The 19,603-nt window shown below is 39.1% G+C and overlaps 1 protein-coding gene across 1 annotated transcript in view; it reads right to left on the reverse strand.

Annotated features, from left to right (window-relative positions):
- Positions 1 to 2,672: 2,672 nt before the first annotated feature.
- m1ap (meiosis 1 associated protein) overlaps positions 2,673 to 19,603 on the reverse strand; it is a 67,220-nt gene continuing 50,289 nt past the window's right edge. The window contains exons 5-12 of the mRNA XM_055156548.1: positions 17,505 to 17,654; positions 16,720 to 16,876; positions 15,977 to 16,118; positions 14,651 to 14,717; positions 13,643 to 13,785; positions 13,336 to 13,451; positions 12,031 to 12,100; positions 2,673 to 2,882 (exon numbers count right to left, since the gene is read on the reverse strand). Of these exons, the coding sequence (XP_055012523.1) occupies positions 2,673 to 2,882; positions 12,031 to 12,100; positions 13,336 to 13,451; positions 13,643 to 13,785; positions 14,651 to 14,717; positions 15,977 to 16,118; positions 16,720 to 16,876; positions 17,505 to 17,654 (1,055 nt within the window). The remainder of the gene's footprint in view (positions 2,883 to 12,030; positions 12,101 to 13,335; positions 13,452 to 13,642; positions 13,786 to 14,650; positions 14,718 to 15,976; positions 16,119 to 16,719; positions 16,877 to 17,504; positions 17,655 to 19,603) is intronic.

Below are 19,603 nucleotides of genomic sequence, written 5' to 3' on the forward strand. Positions count from 1 at the left end.
CATGTGAGACAGACTCGACTTTGACTCCCGCTGCATATGACTGAAAGGTTTATATTCTGCACTCTTCTCTCTTTTTTTTAATGTTCACTTTATGATTATTTATGTTATGATCAGTGTTGGGAGTAACGCGTTATAAAAGTAACGAATTACAGTAATGCATTACTTTTTGCTGTAACGCAGTAATGTAAGGCATTACAGGGGAAAAAATAGTAATATTTTACTCGGTACAAATGTGAGTAACGCGCGTTACAATGTTTTTTTAACCTGGATTGAAGTGGTGGGTTTTTCTTCATACAAATTCGCTAAAATCACCTCGATATCAGCAGCAGTGAAACACCGGAGATGCTCCTCGTAGACCTTCAGGTAACCGCGGGCGAAAGGACTGACAAAGAACTCCACGCTGTTTAGACCTGGTTTAGACCTGGTTTAGACCTGGGTCAGTTCTGGTTTAGACCTGGTTTACACTCGTCCCTCCCTCTATCGCAGTTTACTTTTCGCGGTCTCGCTGTTTCGCAGATTTTTTTTTTTTTTTTTTTTTGTTTGTGCAATTTTGCATGCCCTTTTTTTTTTTTTTTACATTGTATGAATGCGTATTGCGTTCCTCCCGCTGCGTCCTGACTGGTCAAGGCACTCCTGTCTCCTGTACAGTACAGAATGTGTTCAGCTTCCAAATTTAAATACATGTTCAATCTCTAGCAGTGTGATTCTGAAGTGCTGTACGGTTGCAAGTTTTCTCCCCGACGAAACCCACAACGTCGACGAAACGTTCTGCACCGACAAAGGCTCCTGCACTCGCACCCAAAAGGCAGAGGAAGATGCAAACCATCACACAAAAAGTTGGACTTCTGGACACGCTGAAGGAAGGTAGAAGTTACGCGCTGTAACAGACTCTTGCACCGGCTCGGGAACCTGCCAATAGTTGCTGAAATCAGGGCCGCGAGCCCGAGCAGCAGAGTCCTTAAAGAGCGATCGGGTGACAGTCACTCTTACCTCCGTGAGGTGCGGAGCAGAGCCGCTCCTTTCTCCTGCGGTCACCTTCGAGCCCGTCCCTACAGTGAGTCCTGTTTTAGTCCTAGTTCAGTTCTGGTTTAGTTCTAGTTCAGTTCTGGTTTAGTCCTAGTTCAGTTAAGGTTTAGTCCTGGTTTAGACCTGGTTTAGTCCTGGTTCAGTCCATATACAGCGCAAAAGTTATTTTGGTGAGAGTAACTTAAAGTAATGCAATAGTAATGTAATGCCTTACATTTTAAATGCAGTAATATTGTAATGTAACGAATTACTTTGAAATGACAGTAATAGGTAATAAATAACGCATTACAGTTTCAAAGTAACTTGCCCAACAGTGGTTATGATCTGGTTTTATTGTGATTTTAATGTCTTTATTATTCTGTAAAGCACTTTACTTTCCAAAATAGCCTCACATAAAAGCATTAAAACATTACTGTCTGTGTCTCCACAGACCTGACACTTTTTGGTCTGGAGGAGGGCCTCCTCCTGCTTGTTTCCATAAACATTTTGTTTACAGTATGGTTGCTAGGTAACAGATGGCAATGCTATTATGAAAGTAACACACGCCTCTTCAACAAAGTCTCCAAACTAGAAAAAGTAGATCTTAAATCTAAAGATAAGCACTTTAAACAGCCTGTTAAAACAGACTATAATTGTTGTAGACACACTATTATTGTATATACAGTATAACAGTATGTGTATGTTTGTTTGTTTTTTGTTTTGTTTTTTTTTACTTTTCATTTGTAGTTGTAAGCTACAGTCAGTGACTCCTCAAACTTAAACTTGAAATGAACTAAACAGTTTTCAGTCCAGAAAAATCCTCAGGCACAGCTAATCTGTACTTCAGAGATAAAAACAATTTAAACACTTACTGAAAGATCCACATTTTACCATTTCATGTTTTACAGTTCTTTGCACGTTGCAGTCTCATTTCAGTTCTAGGTTTAATGTTGATTAGTATCTAGAAATATATACACTTTGAAAAGAAGTGTAAAAAAGGTGAGAGCAATCATGTGTGTAATTCACAAACCCTGAAATACAAGACAAATCTAAAACATCAACTACTCTCAATGTTAAAGTCCTATTATGTCACTTTTCTGATGGCCCTGATTGTCTCCATGGAGACGTGAGTGCTCTGCTTGTTCTGTAGTTTGGCTTTAAAGGGCCCATATTACATATTACATACATATTCTCTGATCTGATCTAATGTAGTTTCCTCCTCAAAAACATGTTTAATACAGAAACATGCATACTTAGGCTGAGTTCTTCTCTCACACTGAAAACACTCTGTTCCACTTTGTGATGTCATGTGATAATACCGGAAGTGCTCCACTGTGTTTTTAAACTTCATACACCTTCACTAGAATCATTTGGATGATTTCAGCTCTGGAACTACTAATCTCTACTGAAGTAAAGGAGCTGTTCACTTTTAAAAGTACCACTACAAGACATCACAAGAGTCAGTTATTTGTAATATAGGAGCATTAAGTCTTGATTCTACTTTTTTATTTCAACTCAAAATACCTTGAAAGTAGTCAAAAGGTCTACACACAGCAACAAATTCAACAAACAGGATTAAACCAAAAATATTCTTAACTCAATTCATTGTAATTTGTATATCGTGAGTTTTTGGCAATGCTCTGAACCAGCCCTTCCTCACTGTCTCCTCACAGGATGTCCACATCTGGGTCTAGGTCTGTCTCTCCATTCACGTCCGTCATCAAGCTCACGCAAGGGGCCAGAGTCGTGCGGTCGGGCCCCCGGCTGCCGCTGCTGAGGAGGGTGAGAGCGGGACGGGAGGATGCTCTCAGGGCGGAGGAGGGGTGTAGAGGAGCTACGCTGGCCCTCGCCTTACTGCTGGCTGCAGACTGTCGGCCCTGAGGAGCGAGGCAGAGTCAAGGACAAACTTAAAGGGACATATGTAAAATCCACTTTTATAAGTTTTTAACCATGTGTTCCCTCATCTCTTATGGCGCTGTACCAAAAATGGGAAAAACACAACTAGTTGATTTGGATTGACTTTTTTTATATACATTTTGAGCTTAGAATGGTACATGGTCAAATAATCACATATTTATAATACAATGACAAATCAAGCTCTGAAAGGAAATGGGAAGAAAAAAAGAAACACAAATTACTCCTGTACTAGTTACCTTGTGTACTTTATACTTTCACTATTTCCCACTCCTTTACACTCCTGGTCCAAAGTCATTCCTCACTTACCTGACGTATTCCGAGTATCCTTAAAGTTTATAAGCGCTTTTCACAAACTTTCAGAAACCAGAGATGAGCAAAAGAAAATAACTTTTTTACTTTTCAGTCCAGTTAAAGGGACAGTTCAGAATTTTGGACATAGGACCTCATTTCCTCGTGAGCCAGAGTGTTGGAGACGTGTGGAGACACTTTTAAAATATTCCATCCAGTCCTTGTATTTGCAGAGGTCGCTGGTGCTAGGCTAGTGCATGTCAATGGCCATAGTTAGCCTGCCACTAAAAACAGTCTTATCCACTCCACAAAACACCCGAAACAAATCTATTATTACACCAGATTGTCGAAGTGAATGTCTGTGTTGATAGAATAATTGTAGAAGTAAAACCAACCTTGCATTTGAAGGATTTATGTCTGAACAGCATGGAGTTATACTTCCTGATAGAAAGCTTGGCAGCGGTGGACTGATATATGAGAAAATAGTCCCTCATGCGACAATTCATGTGATGCAAGGTTAGTTTTATTTCAAACATTATTCTATCAACACAGACATTCACATGAACAGTCTAGTGTAATACCAAATTTGTTTCGGGTGTTTTGTGGAGTGGGTAAGACTGTTTTTAGTAGCAGGAGAACTATGACCATTGACATGCACTAGCCTAGCACCAGTGACCTCTGCAAATACAAGGACTGGATGGAATATTTTAAAAAGTGTCTCCACATGTCTCCAACACTCTGGCTCACTAGGAAATGAGGCCCTATGTCTAAAATGCTGAAGTGTCCTTCTAAAAATGTAGTGGAGTAGAAAGTACAGATACCTGCTCTCAAATGTATTGAGTAAAAGTAAAAAGTACCCACTGTAAAACATACTTGAGTTATGTACAGATACCTAAAAATTTTACTTGAGCATTGTATTTTTACTTTTTGTACTTTGTTACACTTTGTTTCCATTACTGGTTAAATACTTAAAATGCATAAGAAAAATGTATAAATTGATTTTTATTGCTACTGCAAACCAAAACATGTATCATGTTTTAATCAATATCACTACTAGGGCTGGGTATCATTCAAAAGTTGTTGATACGATACATACCTCGATGCAGTGCACTTTTGATTCAAAACGATATATTTCAAATCGATTCGATATGGTTCAATTAAAAAGTAAAGGCTAAATCATGGCTGTGATACTAATTGTTTTTGTTAAACCACTTCTTGTGCAAAGTTCATATGAAACACAAACATTTTAATCCTCAAAACTGTGAAAATGTCAAATGTGTCGCATAAATGACTTTCCTTCCAATGAACAAACAACAAAAGTAGCTCTAACAAAATAATTTAGTAAAATATACCAAAAAATACTGTTGGCAATATATGAAAACAGCAGCCCACGATATCGATACTGTATCATCACATTAAACGATACAATATATTGATTAGTGCTGTCATGCGATTAAAAAAATTGAGAGATTAATTCATTATGATCTGTAATAAATTAATCTAATTAATCTCTTTTTAATCTCACCTAAAAATTGCTGAGAAAAGCCTTCAATTTGAGGTATTTTCATTTAAATTCATTATTACATTATTGTGGCAGATATAGAACAAAAAAAGTGACTTTATAAAGTCATTTATTGTTTAACAAATCTCTCCAAATTGGCTGTTGAGCCCAAGTCTCCATGAATAAGAAACTGTTTGCTGTAAAGTAGCAAAGACGAGGAAATCTGAACATAATAACTTTTGTCTACTTAAAGACAATAAAAAGTCCAGTCTTTCCTTAACCATATTAAAAATATTATTGATAGAGAAATGCTTTATATATGAGATCACTGGTTTTAGTCCTGGTTTAGACCTGGTTTAGTCCTACTTTAGTCCTAGTTTAGTCCTGGAATGGGTTAGTCCTGGTTTTAGTCCTGGTGTTAGTTCTGGTTTAGACTGCTTTAGTCCTACTTTAGTCCTAGTTTAGTCCTAGTTTAGTCCTGGAATGGGTTAGTCCTGGTTTAGACCTGCTTTAGTCCTACTTTAGTCCTAGTTTAGTCCTGGAATGGGTTAGTCCTGGTTTTAGTCCTGGTGTTAGTTCTGGTTTAGTCCTGGTTTAGACCTGGTTTTAGTTCTGGTTTTAGTTCTGGTTTTCGTTTTGGTTTAGTCCTGGTTTAGTCCTAGTTTAGACCTGGTTTAGACCTGGTTTTAGTCCTGGTGTTAGTTCTGGTTTAGTCCTGGTTTAGTCCTGGTTTTAGTTCTGGTTTAGTCCTGGTTTAGACCTGGTTTAGTCCTACTTTAGTCCTAGTTTAGTCCTGGAATGGGTTAGTCCTGGTTTTAGTCCTGGTGTTAGTTCTGGTTTAGACCTGCTTTAGTCCTACTTTAGTCCTAGTTTAGTCCTAGTTTAGTCCTGGAATGGGTTAGTCCTGGTTTTAGTCCTGGTTTAGACCTGCTTTAGTCCTACTTTAGTCCTAGTTTAGTCCTGGAATGGGTTAGTCCTGGTTTTAGTTCTGGTTTAGTCCTGGTTTAGACCTGGTTTTAGTTCTGGTTTTAGTTCTGGTTTTCGTTTTGGTTTAGTCCTGGTTTAGTCCTGGTTTAGTCCTAGTTTAGACCTGGTTTAGACCTGGTTTAGACCTGGTTTTAGTCCTGGTGTTAGTTCTGGTTTAGTCCTGGTTTAGTCCTGGTTTTAGTTCTGGTTTAGTCCTGGTTTAGACCTGGTTTAGACCTGGTTTAGACCTGGTTTAGTCCTGGTTTAGACCTGGTTTAGACCTGGTTTAGTTCTGGTTTAGTCCTGGTTTAGTCCTGGACTGGATTAGTCCTGGTTTTCGTCTTGGTGTTAGTTCTGGTTTAGAGGCGCACAGGAGGAAGCGCGGTTTACGCGAGAAAACACGATCCACATGCGGCTCACGGGAGCACGTCGGTGTCCGCGCGGTAACTACGGAAGGAAACGTGGTCCGCGCGTTCTCAGGTTAATGACGATGATGAAGGTGTGTGTTTGTGTGTGTTTGGGTTTGTGTGTGTGTATGTTTGTGTGTGTGTGTGTGTGTGTGTGTTTGTGTGTGTGTGTGTGTGTGTGTTTGTGTATAGGACAGTAGTGCAGACATCATGAGTCTATGCAGGTTGTTTTCACCAGTGACATTTAAGTTGTAGGCGATTTTATATTTGTTATTTTCTTTTATATTTCACGTCGGGAGAAGAATTTCCAAGACACGAATGTGTTTTTACCTGTGCACTGCTGCCTCTGTTCTACTGGCTCTTCCACCTCGTCCATCGTGACTGACGCCGGCAACGTGAACATGACGTTTACATCGCTCTTACTGCACGCGTTTTGTGTGGGTTTCCGGCAATGAGTGGAATTATCGAAATAAAAAAATTATAAATGTATTTTGTGTGTGTGTGTGTTGTTGTCCCAACAACACATAAAAACAGATTTTATAATAAAGCAACTCGCATATAGAAACAGTAAAGTTAGAGATTAAAAATGAGATTAACGCGATTAAAAAACATAACGCGCTAAATATGACTGTAATTAATTAATCACAATTAACGCGATAATTTGACACCCCTAATATTGATATTTCAATATTTTTGCACACCCCTAATCACTACATTTTAACAAATTAACAACACTTGGACAAATACGTACAAATGGGTACTTAAATACTCTGACTTAAGCATGTGATATTTTTGCTTGATTAAATTTTTACCTCTGTATCTGTAATTTTACTTAAAGGTTGTGTGGAGGATTTTTGTTTCAAACTGTCAATGAAAGTTCAAAATGGTGTTATAGAGATGTGGCAGCCTTGTAATTATGATAAACAAAAAATAAATAAATAAATAAATGAAAATCCATCGACTGTGGACGGTGTCGGCCAGAGATGAGTTTGGCTCACAACAGCTGGCAGTAACCGCGCACTTCCTGATTGTCAGACATTAAAATGCTGTCTATTATAGATGCAGACTAATGGTGGCTGGTGGAATAAATTTTTTTAGCTTATGGCCAAAATGATAAATGTATGTATTATATATAGGCTATATACTGTATTATAAGAACCAGTGTCAGAAACAGACAGTCATTGTGGTCACCATTGGCTGAACTATCTTAAATGAATAGAAATCATTTTAATACAAAATGATTTTATGACTTTAATGACTTTATACATGTTTTTATCTAGGTCAAGTTGGGGAGTGCGGCACACTTACGCCCTCTATTGACCAGCCACCACTGATGCAGACAATACTCTTATACAATATATCTGTACTGGGGCAAGACATATGTACAGTACTTTTTACACAATTAAAGGCAGAAATCTCAGCTTTAAATTGTCGCAGTGCATCCTCATCATAAAGACTATCAAAAACAGTCACATGATTAGGTCACTGAATGTGTAAGGTATGTGAGGAATAACTTTGGACCACTGCAAACTGTTTCAAATGACCTACTTCTGCTTTTCACGTTGTTTAGACAGTCAAAATCAGGTATAGCTCCTTTACTGCGTGTGAAATCAGCCAGACATTTTTTTTTGTGAGAACTCCGGACGTCCTCGTTTCGTGGGTATACAATCAGATGATATTTAAAAAAGGGACAATGCCACACAGCAGACTCTGAAAGCACCATCTGCAGTATAAGTACACGGGCGTGACAGAAGTAAGACTACAGCGTGAGGGCAGTTACACAGAGGACCATTGGACTCAGTATTTGCATAATGTTATCAGCACCGTGACTCAGCATACTGCCATTAAAATGCCATTATAATTCAAACACGCAAGCAAAAGAAGTAGGTTAAAGAAGGCATTGTGTGTTTTTCCCACATATTTGGTCTAATTTTGGCTTAATAATGATCTAATTTTGACTTAATAATACCTGCTGTGCATATGAAAATGTAATTCATAATAGTTTCACATAAATCAAAAAGAGAAGTTGAAAAATATGTTGAAAATTACAGGAAGTAGAGTCTCACACCAGGGAGAATTCAGTCTAAAAGTTTGTCACAATTTACACAAAAGAAACACTATTATTTATATGTTTAATTATTGAAACATTATTTCAACAAAATAAAGATGTTTTCTTCTATTTTTATTTGCTAAAAAAATTATTTGTGTACATTAAAGGTGCTTTGTATAACTTTTCTGGTGGAGGGTCTTTCAAACACTTTTTTGAGGCTTTTTTTTCTGTCTGGAATGTTTCACAATATGGTATTAAACCTTTCTATCTCCATGGAGACTAAGTCAGCCCAAGTGACAGGTCAGATCTGTGGAAAGGTGACCCCGCTCAAGGTCAGAATGCCTGTTTATTACGTTTACTTTTTGAGCTATAAAACCACCTGTAATTGAATAAATGTAAAGTAGATCTGTTAATGTCACACTGTGGAACATTCCAGGCAGAGTAATGATATCTCCATGGAAACAAGCAGGTGAAGGATCCCCAACCACAAAGTTACAAATGAATCAATGAACGAGTTATGAAAAAGTCTAAAATTCTATGGGGAAAATGAATGAAAATGAAGTATCATAATTCATGTATCTGCCCAGAGTTAAACATTTACACTTCTTTTTAAAGTGGAAGAGAGTGGTATACAAATTAACTTCTTCTGGACAATTATTCCAATTATCTAATTTTTTTTTTTTTTAATAAACATTTCAGATTTTCAGGTCCTATATTACACAAAATTGACTTGTGAGCTGTAAACCATGTTACAATGTTGTTACTTCCTCAAAAACATAACTGGAATTGTGTTTTGTGTGTGTGTGACTAAGCCAGTTTAAGCTACAGGTCAGATCTGTGGAGAGGAGACCAAGCTCACAGTCATAATGCCTGTTTTTCATATTTTTGATGTATAAAACCATCTGTGATTAAATAAATGTAACGTATAGCTGTTTAATGCCATAGTGTGGAACATTCTAGGCAGAGCAATGTGAGCAAGCAGGTGATGGATCCCCACTCAAAAAGTTACACAGTGCACCTTTAAGGAGTTTTGGACCACTCTATAACACGGTTGCTAGGTAACAGTCCATCCATCCATCCATTTTCTTCCACTTATCCGGGGCCGGGTCGCGGGGGGCAGCAGTCTAAGCAGGGACTTCCAGACTTCCTTCACCCCAGACACGTCCTCCAGCTCCTCCGGGGGGACCCCGAGGCGTTCCCAGGCCAGCCGAGAGACATAGTCCCTCCAGCGTGTCCTGGGTCTTTCCCGGGGCCTCCTCCCGGTGGGACATGCCCGGAACACCTCCCGAGGGAGGCGCCCAGGAGGCATCCGGAACAGATGCCCGAGCCACCTCAACTGGCTCCTCTCGACACTTAACAGTCGTGGAACAAAAAATTTTAAACCCTAAAAATGACCAAAGGGGAAAGGATTATATATGTATTTGTAACTAACTCTTAAACTGTAATGATCTGAAGTGTGTTTTAGTGAAAAGAGTAGTCCAGCCTTTTAAACAATATCATATGTAGCTCATGATTTTACATTGTTTTCATTGGCCACATCCCATTTCTCTTTCCTCGCTTCCTTCTCCTCCATTCCTCTCCTCGATTCTGCTGAAAATGGTTGAGGAAGTTTCACCCACAGAGGAGACACGGAGAGGAGAGAAGATCTAAACTCCTCACTGAGACCAATAGAGTTTGGTTCTTTTCTCTGATGTCTGCTCCTGAAGCCTCCCTCAGGTTTACTCCTTTCTTGCATGTTTTTTTTTTTTGGGGGGGGGGACAGCACTTAATAAACAGCTCCCTCCGTGAGATGGGCGGAGGAAGGGCGGCTCATTCAGAGTCTACGTCAAGTTTGGAGGGTGGAGCCTGTGCTTTCTCAGGACGGGTGGGGGGCTGAGCAATAGTCGGCCTTTCATAGTTCCTGGTCTGTGACCAAGAAATCTTGTGTCCAAGAAATCAGTAAGATTTCATAACTATTGTGTAATGGATGTTCCAAAACCCAAATTGTGCTTGTTTATGTGCAGAAGATACAATGTGAAAAGAGTTATTTTGCATGAGATGGGCCCTTTAACTCGCTGGAGTGTGAAACTGAGAAAAAAAATAGTTTCTCTTTTGTCCAGACAAAAGTATAATTGGTAGGGCTCTCAAAATTCTAGTTGCTCTAATGAAGAAATATTTGTTTGCGAAAAATATTGAGCTCAGAATTGACCCTTGACCCTTATTTGTCAGTTCCTGTTCTCTGACCTTGTATCATGAGCCAAAATAAGGAGTCATGCAAAGGCAACTTTCTCTAGACTTCCATCCATTATAAGAACACCTCACCAAGGTCCGGTCATCAGGGAGTTTGTTTGAATTTCCTGTTTAGTGCTGATCAGGATCGTGCAGCGACACTTACACAGTTAAACAGTTTGACAGACACGTTACTTTGCAGTATAGTGTGTACAGTATGAATGAATACATCAAATACTTTCACATTAAAGATAACTGAAGTATAATTGAATACAAAAGTGTATTTATTGAATGTGTTAATACCCTGAGCCAAGACAGCAACAAAAAGAAGAAGACGAGAGGTTAGATTTTAAAATAACATATATTTATGAACTATCACAAACAAAACATACACACATACATTTCTGCCTTTTGCATTTTGCACGATTTCTTATTTTTGGCTCATGATACAAAGGCAGAAAACAGGAACTGACAAATAAGGTCAAAGTTCAATTTTGAGCTCAATATTTTTCACATATTTATTCACATTTAATCATTTTTGACTAAACATGATGTCACGGTGTTCTCCCTCTGTAGGGTGTTATTGTAAACAGCACTACTAATCTAAAATGATCTAAATTAATAGCATAGAATTGCTCCACTGACTTCTTGTTCAAAAGTAGTAAAGTGCTGTACTTAAGTAAAAGTTTTTGGTATCTGTACTTTACTTGAGTGCTTTTTACTTTTACTCTATGGTCACATATTTACAGTGCTTTTCCACTTTCAAGGCACTCTGAGCTCTTTACATCAAGGAACCACTCACCCATTCACACACACATTCACACACACGTTTTTACTCCAGACTCTAAGGATCTGGCTGCTAACCAATGTTGTTTATGTCGAGAGCAGGATCTGATTTGAAACGCCAACCTTCGGATCAATGGACTGATGCTCTACTACTGCCGCTACTGCATTTGAAAGCGGATATCCGTACTGTATTTTTTTTAGCTGGACTGAAAAATAAAAAGTAATTTTCATATGATTTTAGGGGTTATTTTTAACCTGTTAATACACTCAAAGTACAGATACATGGGCAAAAAGCTACACAAATAAAGTAAAAGTATTAACGTACCTATTTAAAAATGTAATTAAAGATTAAAAAAAAAAAAATTGCCAAGATTTTTTGAACAATTAAAGGACTGATTTTTTTTACTTTTGTAACTGTGTTTGTGCATTTCTGTGTTTGGTTTGCTCAAAGTTGGGATGTTAATTCAAATAAAATGTGCTAAAACTGTAAAGAAAAGTACTTTTTACTTCTAACTACTATAAAAACTACTACAAATAAAATGTGCTAAAACTTTAAAGAAAAGTACTTTTTACTTCTCAGTCCAATTCAAAATGTAGTGGAATAGAAAGTACAAATACCTGCTCTTAAATTGTAGTGTAGTAAAAGTAAAAAGTATCCATTGTAAAATATACTTATGTTTTTTTTCCATGATTATTCACACTGTAGATTCTAACCGAAGCAACTATGAATGACACATGTGAACTATATAAACAAACAAACAATTCTTCTCTCCATAATTCCATATATTTGATGTTCTATGTGTATATAAAATGTAGAAAGTAGGAATGTAAAGAAAATATACACTGAATGAGAGTGTGTTTCCAAACTTTTCACTGGTATATCTAGTGTGGCTGTCTCTCACCTGTCTGTGCTGTCTGCTGCCTGTGCTTTTGCTGCCCTCTAGTGGCTGGCTGGGGTTTTCAGGTGCAGCCCTGTACAGAATGCCACAGCAGTAATTATGAGTGCTGTTGTAAGTTACATTAAACATACATTACGTTTATTTTTTTTTTCTTAATAATATCTTTGAGTGAAACAGTACAAATGTAATATTTTAACATCATTATTGGGGATACATCTAGTCGACTAAATCAGTATGGTTTCTCACCTGCGTGAAGTTGGCCCCCATCAAATGCAAACTTGCACAAAAACTATGTCAGTTGTTTCTACTGTTTTGTGCTGCAAGACGTTTCATTTGTGCTGCTTTACTTTTGGAGATATTAGTGATTCTTTTACAGGTCAAATTGGGGTCAGCAGCCTCCAGGAAACTTCAAAATGCTCTAAAATGGCCCAAAATGGTGTCAGTCATTTGCGCTGTGTTTGTGATGTTTTGTGCTGCAAAAAGTTTAGTTTGTGGGATTACGGTTTTTAAGATATCAGCAGTCCAGCCCCTCAAAATGTTATATAGCCTCAAAACAGGCAGAAAATTATATGAAATGTTTGAATTTCATCTGTGCTCTGACAATTTTCATTTGTGCGAGTATATTTCTAAAATTATTATTTATTATTTTTGAAGAAATTACAGTATATGATATTTCTGCTCAGCTGACGGCAGCGGCTTTAACAAAACTCCTAAAAACTAGTGAAGATAAACAATCTCAGGCTGTGGTAAAGTCTGTATCAGTCTTTAGTAACTTGCTTTTGATTCATATTTTATATAATAATACAGACTTTTCTACAGCTGCACAAACAACTGACACCATTTTGGGCCGTTATAGAGTATTTTGAAACTTCCTGGGGAACTGGCTGACCCAAATTTGATCTATAAAAGAATCGCTAATATCTCAAATACTAAAGCAGCACAAACAAAACTTTTTGCAGCACAAACAAAGCACAAACAATTGACATTGTTTTTGTGTAGGTTTGTGTTTGATGAGGGGCCAACTTTACACAGGTTATTTTATCAACTGAAAGCTAGGTAAGACCATAATGCTTTGACAAAATGTCACCTGGAAAAAAAAAAGAAAAATATACATAATACAATTATGTGTATCTGGGCTGGTGTATATTGTGGTACTACAGTATATATACTGTAGGTAGTAGGACTTATGAGTATCTGAATTGTAACATACATAGTGGTACTGTAGTATTTGTGTGGGTATCTGGACTGTGAGGTACATAAAGGTATACTGTGGTACACTGTGATACTATAGTACAGAGGTTGCAGTACTTGTATGGGTATCTGGAGTGGGAGTGCAGGCGGCGGCTCTGCAGATGGAGGTACAGGTTACTGTTGAGGAGCAGAGGGTTGAACACAAACTCCTCCTCCAACTGACCGAGACACGCCTGGAGAGACACAATATGTACGTCACTATGAGAACGCAGGCGACAGAATATACAAGTCAAGTATTAAGAGTACTTTGTGTGTCAATTCTGCTTTACATAAATAAACAGACAGACAGGTAGCTAGAGCAACAGCAGGGACAGCAGCCGTATGTACAGGCCTGTCAGTGTGTGGCGCCCCCTCTGGCTGGTACCTGCACTGTCCTGTGAGCCTCGGGACAGGGCTCCTTGCTGCTGGGGCCCATGGAGCAGGGCAGGAGCAGCTCTCTGGAGACCACAGGCTTCAGCAGCAGAGACAGGGAGGGGGAGGGCTGGAGCACGTAGTGAGAGAACACACCTGTACACACACAACGCAGGTTTACTTTACTTAAGGTCACTGTATATGTGTATAGTGGATCGTGTGAAGGATCAAATCTGTAGATGATTGTATACGTGTATAGATGGGTTTCTTGTTTACAGACATACTTTGTTTTACTGTCACTGTTGTTTATTCGAATGAGCTATCTGAATGGTTAACGCTTTGTAGGATGCTGACATCACGTCCAACAGACTTGTGAAAATTGCAATGTAGTAGTATGTTTTTATTGAGCTTCTTTCTCATGTTATTAACATGAAGATGAACATCTCTGTCTGTGTGTCTGTCTGTGTCTCTGTCTGCGTCTCTCTCTGTGTATCTGTCTGTGTCTCTGTCTGTGTTTCTGTCTGTGTCTCTGTCTGTGTCTCTCTCTGTGTATCTGTCTATGTCTCTGTATCTGTGTCTCTGTATCTGTGTCTCTGTCTGTGTCTCTGTCTGTGTATTTGTCTGTGTTTCTGTCTGTGTCTCTGTCTGTGTCTCTGCCTGTTTAAAATCATTTGGAATTACAAATTAAACAAATTGTATAATTTTACCTCAGACATGGGGCTAAAGCTGCTTTGCTTTTATTTTAGAGGTGTTTTTATAATTTTTTTTTTTTTTTGCATTTTGGTAACCTCACTTTTTCATTGCTTTGTCATAACATATACTCTTATCAGTTTTACCAGCTTGTCAAAACACTGCTATTTATGGCTTTTTATAAATAAATACTATTAATATTATGCAGAACTGAGTTAAGCATTTTGTCCCTCCACAATATTTTCTGTTACTCATGTGGCCCCATGGCAAAAAGGAATTGCCCACTCCTGATATAAGTGTATTGTAAAGTGGAGCATGTGAAGGATCAAACCTGTAGCTGTTCCAGGTGCAGACTTGTGGGATGAGTCAGTCTGTAGCAGGAGGAACAGGCCTCGGCTCTGACAGAGGAACCACAAGAACATGAGATCTAACATGGCAGCTTTGTGAAAGTCAAGCTCATGAAACAGAAACAAACTGGTTAAAAGCAGCTTATTTTAAATGTAATTTTGGAAATATTGACTGATTGAAAAAGCAGTGACAGCTAAAATTGTTTTGTTCTCTCTGATTATTTTGTGAACTGAATACAGGTGGGCAGTTCCTACATTTTGCATTTGCATCTTGATGACAATATTCACATGATATTTGACTAACAATGTGTCAGGAAAGTCAAAACGTGACTGGACCAAGGGCAGAGCTCTATCCTGAGATCACACAGGACTTTTAATACCTTTAATTACAAACTATATACATAATATTCTAACTGTGCATATCTCCAGAACAAATATTTTTAAATGATCTAACTCAGGGGTGTCCAAACTTTTTTCATCAAGGGCCACGTATCTAAACACAGGCGAAGCAGAGGGCCAATCGAGGGCCGTAGACTGGTGCTCAATACAGTGAATAATTGAAATATGTGCATGTTTAACACATTAGAATGAGCCATCAGACTTTATTCATGCTAAGATCCTTAAAACCACACACTAAATGTTAAATATCAGCTTTATCAAGGTAGATTTCCAAAAAACTTGCAGTAAAAAATTTATTTTTCATCGATGCAAGGTAATTTGGGCCAATTTGTCTGAGGGCCGCATTTGGCCCATGGGCCTTAGTTTGGACATGCCTGATCTAACTGAATAAACACGATTATGACTTCGCTGAATAATCGTAAAGGAGGTATTTCTATGGGGTATTAACTGCTAACACATCACGTATTTAGATCACCATGCTACCTTTTCTTGTTTTTGAAAGTGCTATATTTGCACACAAAAAATATATGAACATGTTAATAAGTTTCACTGATGCTCTGAGTTCCCCCTCACTCTCCCTTCGAAGCACTATCACAACACAAAAAGAGTGCATCCCAATAATGAAACTACTCCACATGGAATCAGGTTATCAAGTTGCTGTGTACAGTTTTGTATCATGTTTTTGTATATTTATGGAAAACTGTTGTGTGGGTGACGTAGGCTTGTGGGCAGAGCATTGCACAAAATCTTACATCTAACCGTAAGGAAGGGTCAAATAGGGCCTCAAACATGCATGGATCTAAAACCTTTTCAGGCCTGTTTTTGATTGGAAACAAGTAGTACTACTATTACTCTTCTAACACATGTATTATCTGAAGTAACAGTGTGGTAGGTGTAGGGTGTGTCCAGACCCTGAGAGCGTGTCCCAGGGCGTGAAACAGGTTGTGGTTGGTCTCCAGGTAGTCCCAGTCCAGGCTCCAGGAGAGGGAGGGTCGCAGGAGGAGAGGCAGCCCGTACAGCAGACTCTCACACAGGCCATCAGCACGCAGCGCCCTGGGCACACACACACACACACACACACACACACAGAATCTTACAGCCACAATGAAGGTTTGAATAGGGCCCAGGGGAGATCATTAGATTATTCAAACATGCCTGGAAAAACCTCTTCAGGCCTGTTTTTGATGAGGGAACAAGTTTATAACATGGCAGACAGTTCAATTAAATATATTTTGCATGAGAACTAAACCAGGTCTAAACCAGAACTAAACCAGGACTAAAGTAGGCCCAAACCAGGAACAAACCAGGACTAAACAAGGACCAAAGCAGGGCTGAACCAGGACCAAAGCAGGGCTAAACCAGGACCAAAGCAGGGCTGAACCAGGACCAAAGCAGGGCTAAACCAGGACTGCAGATGTGTCCAAAAGTAGAAGTAGAAGTACAGAGTCAAGAGTTAAGTGTTTAGAGCCAGAACCCACTCGAGACTAAGGGACAATAGGGTAGTTACTCAGCGTGTCACATAAGCTCCAGAGTAGAGGTAAATACTTCAGAGTAGAGGTAAATACTTCTTGTTTGTATCTGTGGCAGTCTCAGCGTGTAAGTATTTTCATTCATTCACTTGCTTCACTCACACACTCATGTCTGTGTCACTCACCTGATGGCCTTGAGTTTCTGAGGGGCTGCGCTCTGATTGGCTGAGCTCTTGCCAGGGAGGAAGTCACGGGTGGTTTCTGTCTTCACCCTGAGGTTTGTGCTCAGGGGGAGGAGGGCGGGGCTAATGAGGCGCTCCTGCATGTCACACTTCACACACACTGCAACCACCAACAAGACCAGTACACAATTAAACACAAGACCTTTGCTCTGTTACACACAAAACCAGTGCACTATTACACACAAGACCAGTGCACTATTACACACAAGACCAGTGCACTATTACACACAAGACCAGTGCACTATTACACACAAGACCAGTGCACTATTACACACAAGACCAGTGCACTATTACACACAAGACCAGTGCACTATTACACACAAGACCAGTGCACTATTACACACAAGACCAGTGCACTATTACACACAAGACCAGTGCACTATTACACACAAGACCAGTGCACTATAACACACAAGACCAGTGCACTATAACACACAAGACCAGTGCACTATTAACACACAAGACCAGTGCACTATTACCACTATTACACACAAGACCAGTGCACTATTACACACAAGACCAGTGCACTATTACACACAAGACCAGTGCACTATTACACACAAGACCAGTGCACTATTACACACAAGACCAGTGCACTATTACACACAAGACCAGTGCACTATTACACACAAGACCCACAGAGTGGGTCTGGGGGCACTCTTTGTGTTGTGGGGTACTACCTGGACTTCCTGTGGGGCTGCAGGTACTCTCTGTGTGTGGGGTATTACCTGGAGTGCCCGTGGGGCTGGGCAGCAGCAGGTGCAGGTGCTCTCGGTCTCCTCCCTGCTCATGTAGCCAGTTCTTGAGCACAGTCTCCAGGGCAAACACACTGTTGTCCACCTGCTGCAGGTCAATCTCTGCTCCCAGCACGCACAAGTCTGCACACACATGACACCAGCTCATATAACTCATAGATACACTTATTTAACTAGTGCATCTCAGTTTGTCCTGGACACTTGGCAGGCAAATTCATACAGAGGCATATCAGTATGAGAAATCTGTCTGTCACATCTCGAGTCAGGTTCAACATGTCTGTCGATCTAAACAGATTTGTTTATTTCAGTGGCACATGTGAAATGAAGGAGCTCATTGATCACCTATCACTTTGAACAAAATGAAATTTCTCTATTTAGTGATTTTTTTTATTTATTTTTTGCTCGTAACAAGCAGTTTTATAAGATCAGACCATGTGTGTCCCTGATTGGCTAATCCATCTGTCAATCACGCCCACCAGTGACCAGCGGGAGAGACATATATAATTATAAAGCCAATGCTTTTGCTTCCACATCAGAATATGCCTTAAGGTTTTGACTCTCCTTGATTATTAAAAACGCATTCTCGTTGACGTAAAATAGATTTCATGTATTTACTATTTTGACCAGCAGATGGCAGCATTGGGTAAGAGGTTACAGCTCTACACTACTCAGAGGATGTATAAGATAACATCATAACATTAATGCTTTGTTTGCATTTTGAGTCAGTGCACCCACATTTAAACTGTAACAAGTTCTGCAGTTGCCTATTAATATTTGAAGTGCTTGTTGATGGTAGCTACATGAAAGTGCAAAATGATGTGGAGTTCAACTTGAAATGATAAAATACAGCAACGTCAAAGAAATGTATTGGGTCATATGAGGAGAATGGGTCCAATGTAGGTGAAGATTTTAAAAACACAGTGGAGCCTGAGTTTCAGATGACATCACAACATTCTACAGGCCAATATTTGATATAAATGGGGGCAGCTCAAATAAATCTGAATCTTGTTAAAATGCAGATTTGTGTGGAAAAAATGTGAGTTCTTGAGTCCAGTCACTAATAAAAATAATTAGGTTCAGCGTTTGTGAATGTACTTATTATATTTCATGGCAGTACAGGATAATCCACAGGGGAAACTGTCTCTGCCCCCATCGGAGTGTCTGACATCATCTCATTGTAGATTCTGAAAACCACCACAGGAAGTAGCTGAGTTCAAAAATGGAATCCCTCTATCTATGTCAGCAATCAATGAGCTACAAAAAGGGACTAGAGAGACTGTCGCCATGGTAACCTATAGTAAAGAATGTCCCGTTAGAGCGGACATGTTGTGAATGTAGAACTCCACTCGAGAACTCAGACAAATCATTTTAATGTGCTTTTAATTGATTGAAACTTTGCAACTGATGTCATCAACATTCCCTGGGGTGGGACGCTATAACTGGAGGCACTGCTCCATCTGAAACTTTGTACATTATAGATTATCTGAACTTTGTTTTAACACAGTTTGACCAGAAAGAGCTGATCTGTGCTCTTAAACAAGTCCCTCTCATATAAATTTACAGCTCGCATTAGCCGACAGTTTTTCAGTTTGTCACTCTCACCTTTTTGGTAAAATTCAGGACCATGGACACTCTTGAAAATGTGTTTTTATCTTAAAATGTATCGACCTGGGTTTACTGACATGTGCATTGTGTCACCATGGTAACTGATGAATATTCTGCCGTCCACATGCATGTAGAAGACCCCCAGTGTGATGTCACTGCAAAGTATCAATGCACAAATTCCATGTAAAATGCTGAAAAAAATGTAAGCATAGGAACACATTTTCAGGACAATTTAAGCATGTACATTAAATAGTAATAGTAATAAAGACATCATAAAATGTGCTTTATCAAATAATAATTTGTGTGTAAATTAGACAAGGTTTGGACAGTTTTGTTTTTTGTAAGGAAACAGTTGGAATTATCTCTACGTATATCACATCTGCTCACCTGGAAGTCAAATTATAGCCAAAACAACAACAACAACAACAACAACAACAACAAAAAACAACTATGCACGCTAAAGCCAC

The sequence above is a fragment of the Boleophthalmus pectinirostris genome, unplaced genomic scaffold, assembly GCF_026225935.1.
Source record: "Boleophthalmus pectinirostris isolate CB_2022bp ecotype Guang Dong unplaced genomic scaffold, ASM2622593v1 HiC_scaffold_20, whole genome shotgun sequence".
Taxonomy (NCBI): domain Eukaryota; kingdom Metazoa; phylum Chordata; class Actinopteri; order Gobiiformes; family Gobiidae; genus Boleophthalmus; species Boleophthalmus pectinirostris.